The 13,228-nt window shown below is 55.5% G+C and overlaps 1 protein-coding gene across 3 annotated transcripts in view; it reads right to left on the reverse strand.

Moving 5' to 3' along the window:
- CUX1 (cut like homeobox 1) overlaps positions 1–13,228 on the reverse strand; it is a 466,860-nt gene that overhangs the window by 6,439 nt on the left and 447,193 nt on the right. For all 3 annotated transcript variants that reach the window (XM_055392896.2, XM_055392897.2, XM_055392895.2), the window contains exons 15-17: positions 4,005–4,132; positions 3,188–3,254; positions 2,141–2,253 (exon numbers count right to left, since the gene is read on the reverse strand). In XM_055392896.2, the coding sequence (XP_055248871.1) occupies positions 2,141–2,253; positions 3,188–3,254; positions 4,005–4,132 (308 nt within the window). The remainder of the gene's footprint in view (positions 1–2,140; positions 2,254–3,187; positions 3,255–4,004; positions 4,133–13,228) is intronic.

A 13,228-nucleotide genomic window follows, 5' to 3' on the forward strand; every position in this document is an offset into this window, starting at 1 on the left:
CTTGTCTCAGCCTCCCAAGTAGCTGGGATTACAGGCATGTGCCACCATGCCTGGCTAGTTTTTTTATATTTAGTAAAGACAGGGTTTTACCATTTTGTTCAGGCTGGTCTCGAACTCCTGATCTCAGGTGATCCGCCCATCTCTGCCTCCCAAAGTGTTGGGATTATAGGCGTGAGCTGCTGTGCCTGGCCCCTGTCTATATATTTTAGAGACAGGGTCTTGCTCTATCACCCAGGCTAGAATAAAGTGGCATGACCAGAGCTCACTGCAGCCTCAGCCTCCCGACTCAAGCCATCCTCCCATCTCAGCCTCCCAGGTAGCTGGGACTATAGGCTCACACCACCATGCCCAGCTACTTTTTTATTTTTGCAGAGTCGGGGTCTCACTGCGTTGCCCAGGCTGGTCTCAAACTCCTGGGCTCAAGCAATCCTCCCACTTCGGCCTCCCAATGTGCTGGGATTACAGGCATGAGCCACGATTCCTGGTCAGATTTCTTCATACTTTTTTTTGTCATTGGTATTAGCCTTTTAAAAACTATTATTGAGATATAATACCCATAACATAAACATCAGCATTTCAAAGTGTACAGTTCGGTCATTTGTATTCACAATGTTATGCAACCATCCCCACTACCTAATTCCAGAACATTTAAAATCACCCCAATAAGAAACCCCAAACCTGCCAGCAGTCACTCCCCATTCCCTCCTCCCCTACTGCCTGGTAACTGGCAGTCTCTTTTTTGTCTCTATGGATTTGCCTATACCGGATGTTTGTATTTATGGAATCACACACTGTGGTTTTAATATTTGCCAATCTAAAGGCAACGTGAAATGCAATCTCAGTTTTCAATTTATTCAAATGCTTGAATAAGTGTTTCTTTCACACTATTCAAAATTCAAGCAGTGGCCAGCGCGGTGGCTCATGCCTGTAATCCCAGCACTTTAGGAGGCTGAGGTGGGCAGATCACCTGAGGTCAGGAGTTCGAGACCAGCCTGGCCAACATGGAGAAACCCTGTCTCTACTAAAAATACAAAAATTAGCTGGGTGTGATGGCAGACGCCTGTAATCTCAGCTATCCGGGAGGCTGAGGCAGAAGAATCGCTTGAACCCGGGAGGTAGAGGTTGCAGTGAGCCAGGATTGTGCCACTGCACTCCAGCCTGGGAAAGAGAGCGAGACTCCGTCTCAAAAAACAAACACAACCAAAACTTGAGCAGTACAAAAAAGTATATGGCAGTATGACACTTCCTCTAAAAACGTTAAACATAGAATTACCATAGGATCTAGTAATTCCACTTCTGGGTAGATACCCAAAAGAATTGAAGGCAGAGACTTGGAGAGATATTTATACACCCATGTTCACAGCAGAATTATTCGCCACAGCCAAAAGGTGGAAGCAATGTAAATGAATAGGTGAATGGATAAACAAAATGTGGTCTATATGCACAATAAAATATTATTCAGCCTTAAAAAGGATTTTTTTTTTTTTTGAGATGGAGTCTTGCTCTGTCACACAGGCTGGAGTGCAGTGGCACGATCTCATCAGCTCACTGCAACCTCTACCTCCCAGGTTCAAGCGATCCTCCTGCCTCAGCCTCCCAAGTAGCTGGGACTACAGGTGCCCGCCACCATGCCTGGCTAAGTTTTCTATTTTTAGTAGAGACGGGGTTTCACCATGTTGGCCAGGCTGGTCTCAAACTCCCAACCTCAAGTGATCCGCTTGCCTCAGCCTCCCAAAGTGTTGGGATTACAGGTGTGAGCCACCGCACCTGGCTCACCCTGCATTCTTGCAGTGCCACTGCCTGGCTTAAATCCTTCCTTGGTGCCCCTCCCTGCAGATTGAAGGCCACGCCCCCCAGCCTGGCAAGAGGGCACTTGCCTGGCGACTTGTTTCACCTGGAATGATCTATGCTCCCTTCTGGCTCACTGGCCCCCGTGTCTCCTCTACTGTGAGCATCTGAGTCTTCTTTCAAAGCCCAGTGTGGCATGACCTCCTCCAGGAAGCCCTCCCTGACTGCACAGAACAAATCTCTTCCCCCTGAGGTTTACGGTCTGTGCCGCATCTCTCTCCTGAAAGCCTGTGTGTTCCCCCACTGTGTCCTTGGGCCCAAGGAGCATCAAGGAGAGAAGGATGTGACTCACGGCCTCAAGCTCCTGGTTCCGGGCACGGAAGCGCTCCCTCTGGCTGGAGATGATGGAAAGCAGTGAATCCACCTGGCCCTCTGGGAGGGCACCACTGGCTGGTGCTGCAGGTCCTACCAGGTAGAGGAGGGTGGCTTGGGGGGTGGCAGGAGGTGGAACCCAGCAGGCGGCCCTTTGGGGTGGGTCCCCCAGCCCTGGGGGATTTCTGCCAAATGCCATGGGGTAGAAGCCACATGGTGTCTGACTCCCTGGTGCTGGGCAGGTCGGGGAAGGGGAGGGGACAGCCAGGGGAACCGGGGAGCGTGAAAATGGATGGCAGGGGCTGACCTGACAATACGCACTCTGGGGAAGGGCCCAGCACCCCCGTCTGCACTGTCAGAGGGCCAGGCCCAGAATTCCCCTCCCAGTCACTCTGTCCTTGAATCTGAGACCCTTGCAGCTGTCAGACTAGGCCTATATCCCCTGGGGAAGCAAAGGGGCAGGAGGGGAACTGGGGAGGCATGGGCACACCCCCAGTATCCCAGTCCAGCAGCCTCAGGTTCTGTCCTCAATACCCAAGGAGGCTGCCTTCCCCCCACTGCATGGACCTCCGGCTGCACTTTGGCAGTGAGGCCTGGTTGACCACCACTCAGCAGCCTTTCACAGGCCACCGGCAGGGCTGAAGGGTCAGGGCCCCAAGGTGGGGGGTGTCAGTCTAAGATCCAGAAAGGCAGGCTGAGGGCTCATTCACCTTTTTGTTTTTGAGACAGGGTCTCAGTCTGTCACCCAGGCTGGAGTGCAGTGGCACCATCATAGCTCACTGCAGCCTCCAATTCCTGGGCTCAGGCGATCCTCCCACCTCGGCCTCCAAAGTAGCTGGGACTATAGGTGTGCGCCACCACACCTAGCCTTACCCGACCCTTTGAAGGTTGCTGCTGCATTGCAGGCGTGGGGGCCTGACCTTCTTAGAGGAAGGGACTACTCTTTGGGGATCTGTGTTCTCAGGCGGTATCACCTGTCTCCTCTTCCCTCCTCCTCCCTCCTCCCATGGGTCAGGCCTCTCCTTACCGTAGAATAGGGCAGTGGCCTCTTTGATGGGCTCTGGGATCTTCTCCAGGCGGTGCTCAGTGGCACCCTGCAGGTGACAGGAAGCGATGAGGAGGTGCCTCCGCACAATGGGCACGGAATATTCCCTTTCAGCATGGCCAAGGCAAATGGCAGGGTGGGTGTGGCAAGGAGTGGGTGGGGCCATCCGGGGTGCAGGCTGGCTGCAGGAGGGCCCGGACCTGGACACGTGGCATGAGCTACCAAAGAAGAGACGGCTGGGCCCTGAGTCACTCCTGAGGCCAGAGTTCAGCAGCAGTGCAGCTCTTCTCGCAGCCACTCAGCTTTGACATGCATCAGACACCTGGGCCTCCCTGGCCCTGCAACCAGCCTGCCACGTGACCTGGGACAGCCCAGACTTCTCTCCCGGAGTCCCACTGTGGACTCTATAGAATGGGAGGGGGGCGAGGAGATGCCCTCCCTGGGCTGTTTATGTCCCAGCCTGCTGTGATCTCTGGGCTCCAGGTCCTTTAGCTGGGAGATGGGTGCATGGTCCTGGCCTTGCCTCTGCCTCTGCTCTCAGGGCAGTGCCTGGAAAGAGGGGCCTCTGTGCTACCGCTAGGAAGCCCTGTGGCCTCTGCCCTATGGCCTGTCACCCCAAATCGGAGGCAGGGTGGTATTCATGGAGTAAGCAGGGAGAACCCAATGGTTTTAGGTGACAGCCCTTCTGGGTTGTCACCAGCTGCCTGATACACAGGCTAATCTGGGAAGTCAGTGTTTGCAGAGGCTAAGTCAGTTGGGCAGGTAGCGAGATGGGCATGGGGCAGGGGGGTGGGCTCACCTCGGCATCGGGCCGCTGGATGGACTGAATGATGCTCAGGTCCTGCTCCAGGCGGGCGATCAGCTCTCTCTGCTCAGTGGCTGTGGCCACAGCCTCAGTGATACGGACTTGCAGCTCCGCACAGCGTCCTGTGGCCAAAGGAAGACATGGCCGTCAGAGGGAGCCTGGTGGGACCCTTGGTGCCCTCCCCTGGTTCTGCCTCTCCAACCCACGGTCTGGAAGCAGGGCTGCCTGGATGCTGTGAGAGTGCTGGCTATTCCCTCCCAACTCACCACTGCCTAGAAGACCCCATTAGACCTAGGGCCTCCTCCAGGAAGCCCTCCCTGACTGTCAGAGGCACTCCTGGCCCCAAGCACTCTCTGGATTGATGAAATCCCCTGGGTAGGAGAAGGAGCTCAGGTCAGGGATTAGGAGAAACCGGTGCAATGTGGCTCTGCCCACGGCTGTTTGGGGGGCCCTGACCAGCCCCTTTCCCTCTCTGGGCCTCACTTTGCTTGTCAGGCAGGGGCAAGGAGGCTTAAGTTGCTTCCTAGCTGATGTTCTGGGATAATGTCCAGTGGGAAGCCTGGGGGTAGGAGAGGCAGAGAAAGCCGCGGGGGTGCAGTGGGGCGCATAGGGGTCCCACCTCTGGGCTGACAACAGAGGTGCTTGGTCCCGCCCCCAACAGAGGCTCCAGCTGCAGTGGTGGGGGCGGCGTGGTCCCCAAGAAGTCCCCCGACCCACAGGCCTGTCTGTCTCTCCCTCCTCCAGGTGCCAGCGTCATCTTTATAACAAAGCATCCAAACTGTGACTTTCCTGACCTGCAGGAGGGTGAGAGATGTCGGGGAAGGGACCCAGACCCAAGCATGCATTGCCAGGCAGGACTTCAGTGACCCAGGAGCCAGGCAGCCCTGAGGGTGAGGTTTGGCCCTGTTTCTGGTTGACTGTGCGGCTCAGGGCCACTGGATCCCCCTTTCTGGTCCCAAATGGTGACATGTAACATGGTGACAATAAACCTTGTTTAGGGTGAGCTGTTGGGGCCGCAGAGAGGGAGACTGAGGCCTGAGACCCAGGACGTTGTCCTTTGGGGTAGGCTGCACAGCCGCCAGGGGGCACTGTGGCCTCAGAAATGCACAAAGGCCGCAGGCTGTGGGCAGTGCCAGGGAAATGGTATGTGCGGCCTCCTCCGTGGACTCATCCCTGACTGCGCGGCCTGCTGACCGGCTGTCATACCTGCCCTGGCTGGGCTCAGTGTCCTGGGCCAGGATGGGGCAGCCCAGCCTCACCCCCACATGCTCCTGGGTTCCCACTGCACACCAAGTCCTTATAGATGAGTCAGAAAAGACGATTCACATTTTACAGTCGAAGAACGGAGGCTTCCCGACCTGGGACCAAACCCAAGGCATCCACCCCCAGCTCTGTCTAAGCCCTTGCCCACACCAGAGTCTCGCCTCGTTCAGGCCCCGAATGGATTTATTTTATTTTATTTTATTGAGACAGAGTCTCACTCAGCCACCCAGGATGGAGTGCAGTGGCTCCATCTCGGCTCACTGCAACCTCCGCCTCCAAGGTTCAAGCAATTTTCCTGCCTCAACCTCCTGAGTGCTGGGATTACAGGCGCCTGCCACCATGCCCAGTTAATTTTTGTATTTTTAGTAGAGACGGGGTTTAGCAATGTTGTCCAGGTTGGTCTCAACCTCAAGTGATCTGTCCGCCTCAACCTCCCAATGTGCTGGGATTACAGGCGTGAGCCACCGCACTGGGCCCCTAAATGGATTTCTTCCTTCAGACATTCACTGAGCCCCTGGGTCCCTGGCAGGAAGGGGGTATCTGCGGAAGTGAGGAGGGGATGAGGGAAGAGGCAGGACCTGAAGGCAGGACCCGGCCTTGGAGGGAGGACTGTCGGGGGCAGGGTTGGGGCTGGCCCTGGGCCACCTGCAGGGACCTTAAGGAGACCCCAAAGGGGAGAGGTCCAGAGAGACGATAAATACCATGCCCTCCTGGCCTGAGTACAGAGTCCTTGGGTCCTGGCCTGTGGGATGGGATGGCAGAGCCGGCCACTCATGCTTAGGATGGGAGGTGGACAGCGGTTGTGAGATGTAGGGAGAGGAAACCACCAGAAAGCTAATGGAGCCTTGGGTCACATTAATAGAGGTGAAGGTCCTGGACCAAGGGAGGGGATGCTTCAGTTTGGCCACAGACAGGAGCACATCCAAGAACCGTGCTGGGACCATGGGGACAGACTCCTGGGATAAAAAGAGGGCGTTAAACTCCAACAGGGCTCAGGGAAGCCACATTCCACCTCAGGGATGAGGGCCTGGGGGACAGAGAGACAGGGCTGAGATGGAGAACCTTTGCAGAGGTGACTTTTGCCCGGCCAGAGTGAGCCCTTTTCCCTGGAGGTGTGCGCCTGGCAAGAGGGGTGGATAAAAAGCTGCTGAGATGATTCCTTGCACTGCCTGTTTTATCTGCCCCCAGTCTGTGACCACCCCAGTGTGGTCTTGGTCAGGTCCCTGGGGTGGCAGCAACTTGCAGCTCCCAGCACCATCCGTGGGCACCAGGGAGATGATGGGGTGCGTGGGCCTGGTCCCTGTGCACTTGTTCCTGTGTCTGCTACTGCAGGGGTGGGCACACAGTCCTGCCGTGTGTATAGGTGACATTCTGTGCAGGTGTGAGCACCCTGGCTGCAAACCCTCTATCCTAGGCTGCCCCAGTTCCCAGCTGGTGGCCCGCTATCCTGGAAAAGGCCCATGTGTTAAGCTGGCCTGGAGGCCTGGCCATTGGCGCTGCTGCAGATGCTCTGGGCACTGGGTTAGCTCCTGAGGGGATCTGAGGGTGCAGGGCTGAGTGGTTGGGGGAGGCCATCCCTGAAGAGGTGGCTTGGGGTGATAGGAGCACAGGCCAGTTGCACGGGCAGCAGAATTGGGGGATGGCTGCTCGTGAGGCAGAGAGAACAGGCTGGGTAAGACAGGGCAGCAGAGGCTGGCAGACGGTGAGACTGGAGGGAAGGCTGTGGGTAGAGGGGGGTGGACAGAGAACTGGAGGCTGCAGGGGACAGGATCTGGACACTGTCCCAGAGCCCAGCTGGATCCCAGCAGCAACCAGAGCTGTGCTTTGAAACTGTCACTCCACGCTGGGAGGAAGCGAAGGCCAGAAGACTGGCTGTGCGGGCTTCCCCCAGAGAGGGGCCTCAGTTAGATGTACTTAGAGAAGGACAGGGCCTCACCGGCCACGGGAGGGTCCCCTATCCCCCACCGGCTGCCTCACCCTGCCTTCTCTGCTGGAGGCTGGAACACGCAGGTGGGGAAGCTGGGGTGACATCTCTGGTGGCCACTTGATGTCAAGTCCAGAACCGGGCTTGCATTCTGGCCCTGCCTTTTATGAATTTCACGACCTTCGGCAAGTTCTTCAACCTCTGGAGTACAGGGCTCTGGGGCGAGGCCACAGAAGGAGCTGGAGAGAGAGCTGTGGACCCCATCGCTGTACAGAACCCAGGTGGGGAGGCCCGGGCCTGGCCCCCTGTTGGGGAAGGGGTGGGCAGCTGGCTGGCTCGGTTCTGGTAAGCACGAAGGTGCTTGTGAACAGCTAAGGGCATGTGTGTGGTGGGGTTTGGACCTGTGGATCTGAGGCTGGATATGCCGGTTGACGAGATCTAGGGCCCCAACGGTCAGAGCTTGGAAGCGTTTGGGGGGCTTGGAAGAAGACAGTAAGATGAGGGAAAGTTTGGAACTTCTTAGAGACTTGTTCGATGGTTGTGACCAAAATGCTGTAATGAGTTAAGACTTTGGGGGTGGGCGTGGTGGCTCACGCCTGTAATCCCAGCACTTTGGGAGGCCGAGGCGGGCAGATCACCTGAGGTCAGGAGTTTGAGACCAGCCTGGCCAACATGGCGAAAACTCGTCTCTACTAAAAACACACACACACACACACAAAATTAGCCAGGCATGGTGGCGGGCGCCTGTAATCCCAGCTATTTGGGAGGTTGAGGCAGGAGAATGGCTTGAACCTGGGAGGCGGAGGTTACAGTGAGCTGAGATGGCACCATTGTACTCCAGCCTGGGCAACAAGAGTGAAACTCCACCTAAAAAAAAAAAAAAAAAAAAGACTTTGGGGTACTGTTGGAAAGGCATGATTGTATTTTGCAATGTGAGAAGGACATGAGATTTGCGTGAGGGGGCAGGGGTGGAATTATATAGTTTGGATATTCATCCCTGTCCACATCTCATGTTGAAATGTAATCAAGCCAGGTGCAGTGGCTCTTGCCTATAATTCCAGCACTTTGGGAGGCTGAGGAGGGAGGATCACTGGAGCCCAGGAATTCGAGACCAGCCTGGGTAACATGGAAAAACCCTGTCTCTACACAAACAAACAAAAAAACCCACACAAAAAATTAGCTGGGTGTGGTGGTGTAGCTGTAGTCCCAGCTACTAGGGAGGCTGAGATGGGAGGATCACCTGAGCCCAGGAGGCAGAGGTTGCAGTGAGCTGTGATCACACCACTGCACTCTTGCTTGGGTGACAGAGTGAGACCCTGTCTCAAAAAAAAAAAAAAAGTAATTAATCCCCAGTGTTGGAAGTGGGGCCTGGTGGGAGGTGTTTGGGGGACAGAGCGGGTCCCTTGTGGCGCGGTGCTGTCTCTGAGATAGGGATCTGGTTGTTTAAGGAGCGTGGCACCTCACCCACCCCCATTCTCTCTCTTCCTCCTGGCCTCGCCATGTCTCACACCTGCCCACACTTCGCCTTCCACCATGAGTAAAGCCTCCAACGCCTCCCCAGAAGCCAAACTGACACCAGCGCCACACTTCTGGTACAGCCTGCAGAACCATGAGCCAAAGAAACCCCTTTTCTTGATAAATTACACAACCTCAGGTATTTCTCTATAGCAATGCAAGAACAGCTAATACAGAAAATCAGGGGTGGTGGACAGGTCCTGAGACAGTGCTGCTGTGAGGTGGCCAGAGCTTCAGGGGGTGATCCACAAAGGGGGTCCCGCAAAGACCCTGAGAAGAGGCGGCAGGAGGCAGGGGAGACACCAGGAGGATGCATGTGAAGGCACCAAGATGAGGCAGGAAGGTCAATGAATACGGAGGGTCAGGGGGTCAGAAGCTACAGAGAGGCTGAGCGAGGCGAAGGTGTTGTCGTCGAGGTGGTGGGGGCATGCAGGGCTGCAAGGCACAGCCCGATGGGCAGAACTGGTGGAAGAGCAGTAACGTGTGCCCGAGAGGGGATCTTGAGAAGCACAGAGTGTGTGGAATGGACCATCTGCAACCCAGAAACCCAGGAGAGAGGGACAGATTTTGTTTAGGGGAGAGAGGGATGACAGGCGACGGGTGGATAAGTGAGCATAAGACAGGGAAAGGGGCTCAGAAAAGGAGTCTGTGGGGCAAGGGCCCAAGACGGTCCCCTTCCCCTCAGGAAAGACTGGGACCTCATCCTCTGGGAGAACCCACAAAGACATCCTAGAGGGGGCACCTCACAGAGGGGAGGAGGGAATCAAAGCATCTTTAAGGTCAAGACTTCAGGAGGGCCTGGTGCGGTGGCTCACTGCTGGAATCCAGCACTTTGGGAGGCAGAGGTGGTAGCATCGCTGGAGCTCAGGTGTTTGAGACCAGCATGGGCAACATGGCAAAACGTCATCTCTACAGAAAAATACAAAACTTAGCCGGGCATCGTGGTGTGCACCTGTGGTCCCAGCTACTCAGGAGGCTAAGGCGGGAGGATCACTTGAGTCCAGGAGTTCGAGGCTGCAGAGAGCTACGATTGCACCACTGCACTCCAGGCTGGGTGACAGAGCAAGACCCTGTCCCTTTCTGCACCACGCCCAAAAAAAGTCTAGGCATGATTTCTGACTGCAGAAGGATTAAATGCAGAGACTTATCATAGCGAGGCCAGCGGTGTTGTACCTACGGTTTTCCTGAAGGCGCGAGGGGCCCCTGTCTTTTTATTTTTTATTTCTTTGGGACGGAGTTTCACTCTTGTCACCCAGGCTAGAGTGCAGTGGTATGATCTCGGCTTTCTGCAACCTCTGTCTCCCAGGTTCAAGTGATTCTCCTGCCTCAGCCTCTCAAGCAGCTGGGATTACAGGCATGCACCACCATGCCTGGCTAATTTTTGTATTTTTAGTAGAGACAGAGTTTCGTCACGTTGGCCAGGCTGGTCTCGAACTCCTGACCTGAAGTGATCCACCCGCCTCAGTCTCCCAAAGTGCTGGGATTACAGGCATGAGCCACACGCCCGGCTGCCCCTGTCTTATTAAATCACTTGCAGGCCAGGTAGGAATGGTGGAGATGCTCGGTGCACATGGTATCTCTGCTAGGAGGACACTGAGGGGGCCAAGCTGCTGCCTCATCCACCCCTCCCTGCCTCTGCACCTGTAGATCCTGCAGGTAGCCTCAGGTGACCACTGAGCCCCCCCGGCCGGCTCCCCATGCCTGCAGGTGCTGGCCCCCACCCCTACGCAATGGGGTCTCCAGCAGTGCCACCCTCTCCTGCAGCACCGGCTCTTGCCTTCTACATGCATGCAAGCATGTTCTCCTAGCAGGCATGTACACATGCACACACGCCCCTTCCCTTGACCCCACTCCGGCAAAACTCCTTGAAGAAGCTGTCTCTTCTCAAGCGTCTAATTCCGCTCCTCCAATTCCTCAAGCCCTTCCCATCAGACTCTGCCACCCCTCACGCTGACTGTCCTTGCCAAGGTCCCTAACGACCTCTGCACATTGCCACGTCCTTGTTTTTCGGTTCTCATCTGAGCTGCTGTGTTAGCAGCTAGTTTCCAGGTCACTGACCCTCCTGGGCCTCCTTCCCTGGCTGGCTGCTCTGCCCTGTTTCCTTGACTGGTCCTTGCCCTCCCTGCTAAGCTTCTTGCCGCTGCTGCACAGGGACCGTCCGCAGATGCCTCACTCTGCCCCCTCATCCGCTCTGGCCATGCGGGATGCCATTGACAAGCCGATGCCTCCCCAGTGTGGGACTCCAGTCCACGCCTCTCCTTGGATTTATCTTCTACTGGCATTTCAACCTTCACGGTCTGAATTTCAGCCTGATCTCTTCCTCCCCAAGTCTGTACTCCCCAAGCCCAAGTGTGGACCCCTGTAGTCCAGCCTCGGGAGGTGACATCTGCAGAGATAGGCAGAGACCCCCTTCCTGGCCTGACCCAGCTCTCTGCGACCCTTCGGTGGCTCAGACCAAACCCTGGGAGGCAGCCTCACTCCTCTCCATCACTCCTGATGCTGAATCTGTCTTAAGTCTCTCTCTCTCTCTCTTTTTTTTTTTTTTTTTTTGAGACGGAGTCTCACTCTGTCACCCAGGCTAGAGTGCAGTGGCATGATCTCAACTCACTGCAACCTCCACCTCTTGGGTTCAAGAGATTCTCCTGCCTCAGCCTCCCGAGTAGCTGGGACTACAAGCATGAACCACCACGCCTGGTTAATTTTTGTATTTTTAGTAGAGACAGGGTTTCACCATGTTGGTCAGGCTGGTCTTAAACTCCTGGCTTGAAGTGACCCACCCACCTCAGCCTCCCAAAGTGCTGGGATTACAGGCGTGAGCCACTGCCCCTGCCTTAAGTCTCATTTTTGGCTCTACTTTCAAAATATCTCCAGAATCCAGTCCCTTTTTACCACTGCTGCCACCTAGTCCGAGTCATGACCACCTCTCATTGTGATGATGGCATCAGCCTCCTCATTGGCCTCCCTCTGCAACCTATGATCTGGGCACCAAGCAGCAGCCAGAGAGAGCCTTTTAAAAAGTTGGTTGGGTGCAACTGGCTCATGCCTGTAATCCCAGGACTTTGGGAGGCTGAGGCAGGAAGATTGCTTGAGTCCAGGAGTTTGAGACCAGCCTGGGCAACATAGCCAGACTGTCACTACAAAAAATTAAAATATTAGCTGTGTGTGGTGGTGCACGCCTGTCCCTGCTACTTGGGAGGCTGAGGCAGGAGGATTGCTTGAGCCCAGGAGGTCAAGACTGCAGTGAGCGATGATTATGCCACTGCCCTCTAGCCTGGGCAACAGAGTGAGATCCTGTCTCTTAAAAAAAATAGTGACCTTGTAGGGTGCAGTGGTTGGAAACAGCAGCCTCCTCAGTAAAGTACACAGTCTGTTTCTTTCTTTCTCTCTTTTTTTTTTTTTTGAGACAGATTTTTGCTCTTGTTGCCCAGGCTGGAGTATAGTGGTGTAATCTCAGCTCACTGCAACCTCCGCCTCCGGGGTTCAAGCAATTCTCCTGCCTCAGCCTCCCAAGTAGCTGGGATTACAGGCGCCCGCTACCATGCCCGGCTAATTTTTGTATTTTTAGTAGAGACAGGGTTTCTTCATGTTGGCCAGGCTGGTCTTGAACTCCTGACCTCAGGTGATCCACCCACCTTGGCCTCCCAAAGTGCTGGGATTATAGGCGTGAGCCACCACACCCGGCCACACAGTCTGTTTCTTACATGGGTTGCCCTAAGGAACGTTGGAGACAATTCTTTCCACTGGACGTTTGTGTCTCTGACCTCGTGCTGTCTGTGGTCTAGGCACCAGGCAAGTATTCGGGGTGCCCTTGGAAAGCCCCAGGGTGTGACAGCCAGGGTTTATGTTGGCCAGGTCATTGTGTCTATCCGTACTAAGAGCAGAACCATGAGCGTGTGATTGAGGCCATATGCAGGGCCCAGTCTAAGTTCCCTGGCTGCCAGAAGATCCACAGCACAAAGCAGCGGGCCTTGACCAAGTTCAGTGTGGAAGAAATTGATCCCACATGGTGGCTGAGAAGCAGCTCATCTGGCATGGCTGGGGGAGTTAAACGCAGCCCCAGTTGTGGCCTCCTGGGTGAGCTTCTGAGGGCTTCCCCTGTGCTGACGCCTCCTTACTCACTCCTACCAATAAATCCTACTTCCTGTTTCCCCACCAGAGCCAGGACCCTCTGTTCAAACCCTCCAATGCCTCCCAGTTGACTCAGAGTAAAAACCAAAGCCTCGGCAATGGCCAACAAGGCCCCCATGCTCCGCCTCTCCCTGGTCTCTCTGACCTCATCACCTCCCACTCTTCCTCCTGGTCATGGTTCTGCGGCCATGCTGGTTTCCAGAGACATTTGCACCACGAGACCTTTGAACTGGCGGTTCCCACTGCCTAGAACGTCCTTCCTTCTCACATCTGCAGGGCTTGTTCCCTCAGCTCTGCCAGTACTGTTTAGAAGTTAACTTCTGGGCTGGGCGCGATGGCTTACGCCTGTAATCCCAGCACTTTGGGAGGCCGAGGCGGGTGGATCACC

This window comes from Gorilla gorilla, chromosome 6 (genome assembly GCF_029281585.2).
Source record: "Gorilla gorilla gorilla isolate KB3781 chromosome 6, NHGRI_mGorGor1-v2.1_pri, whole genome shotgun sequence".
Classification (NCBI taxonomy): domain Eukaryota; kingdom Metazoa; phylum Chordata; class Mammalia; order Primates; family Hominidae; genus Gorilla; species Gorilla gorilla.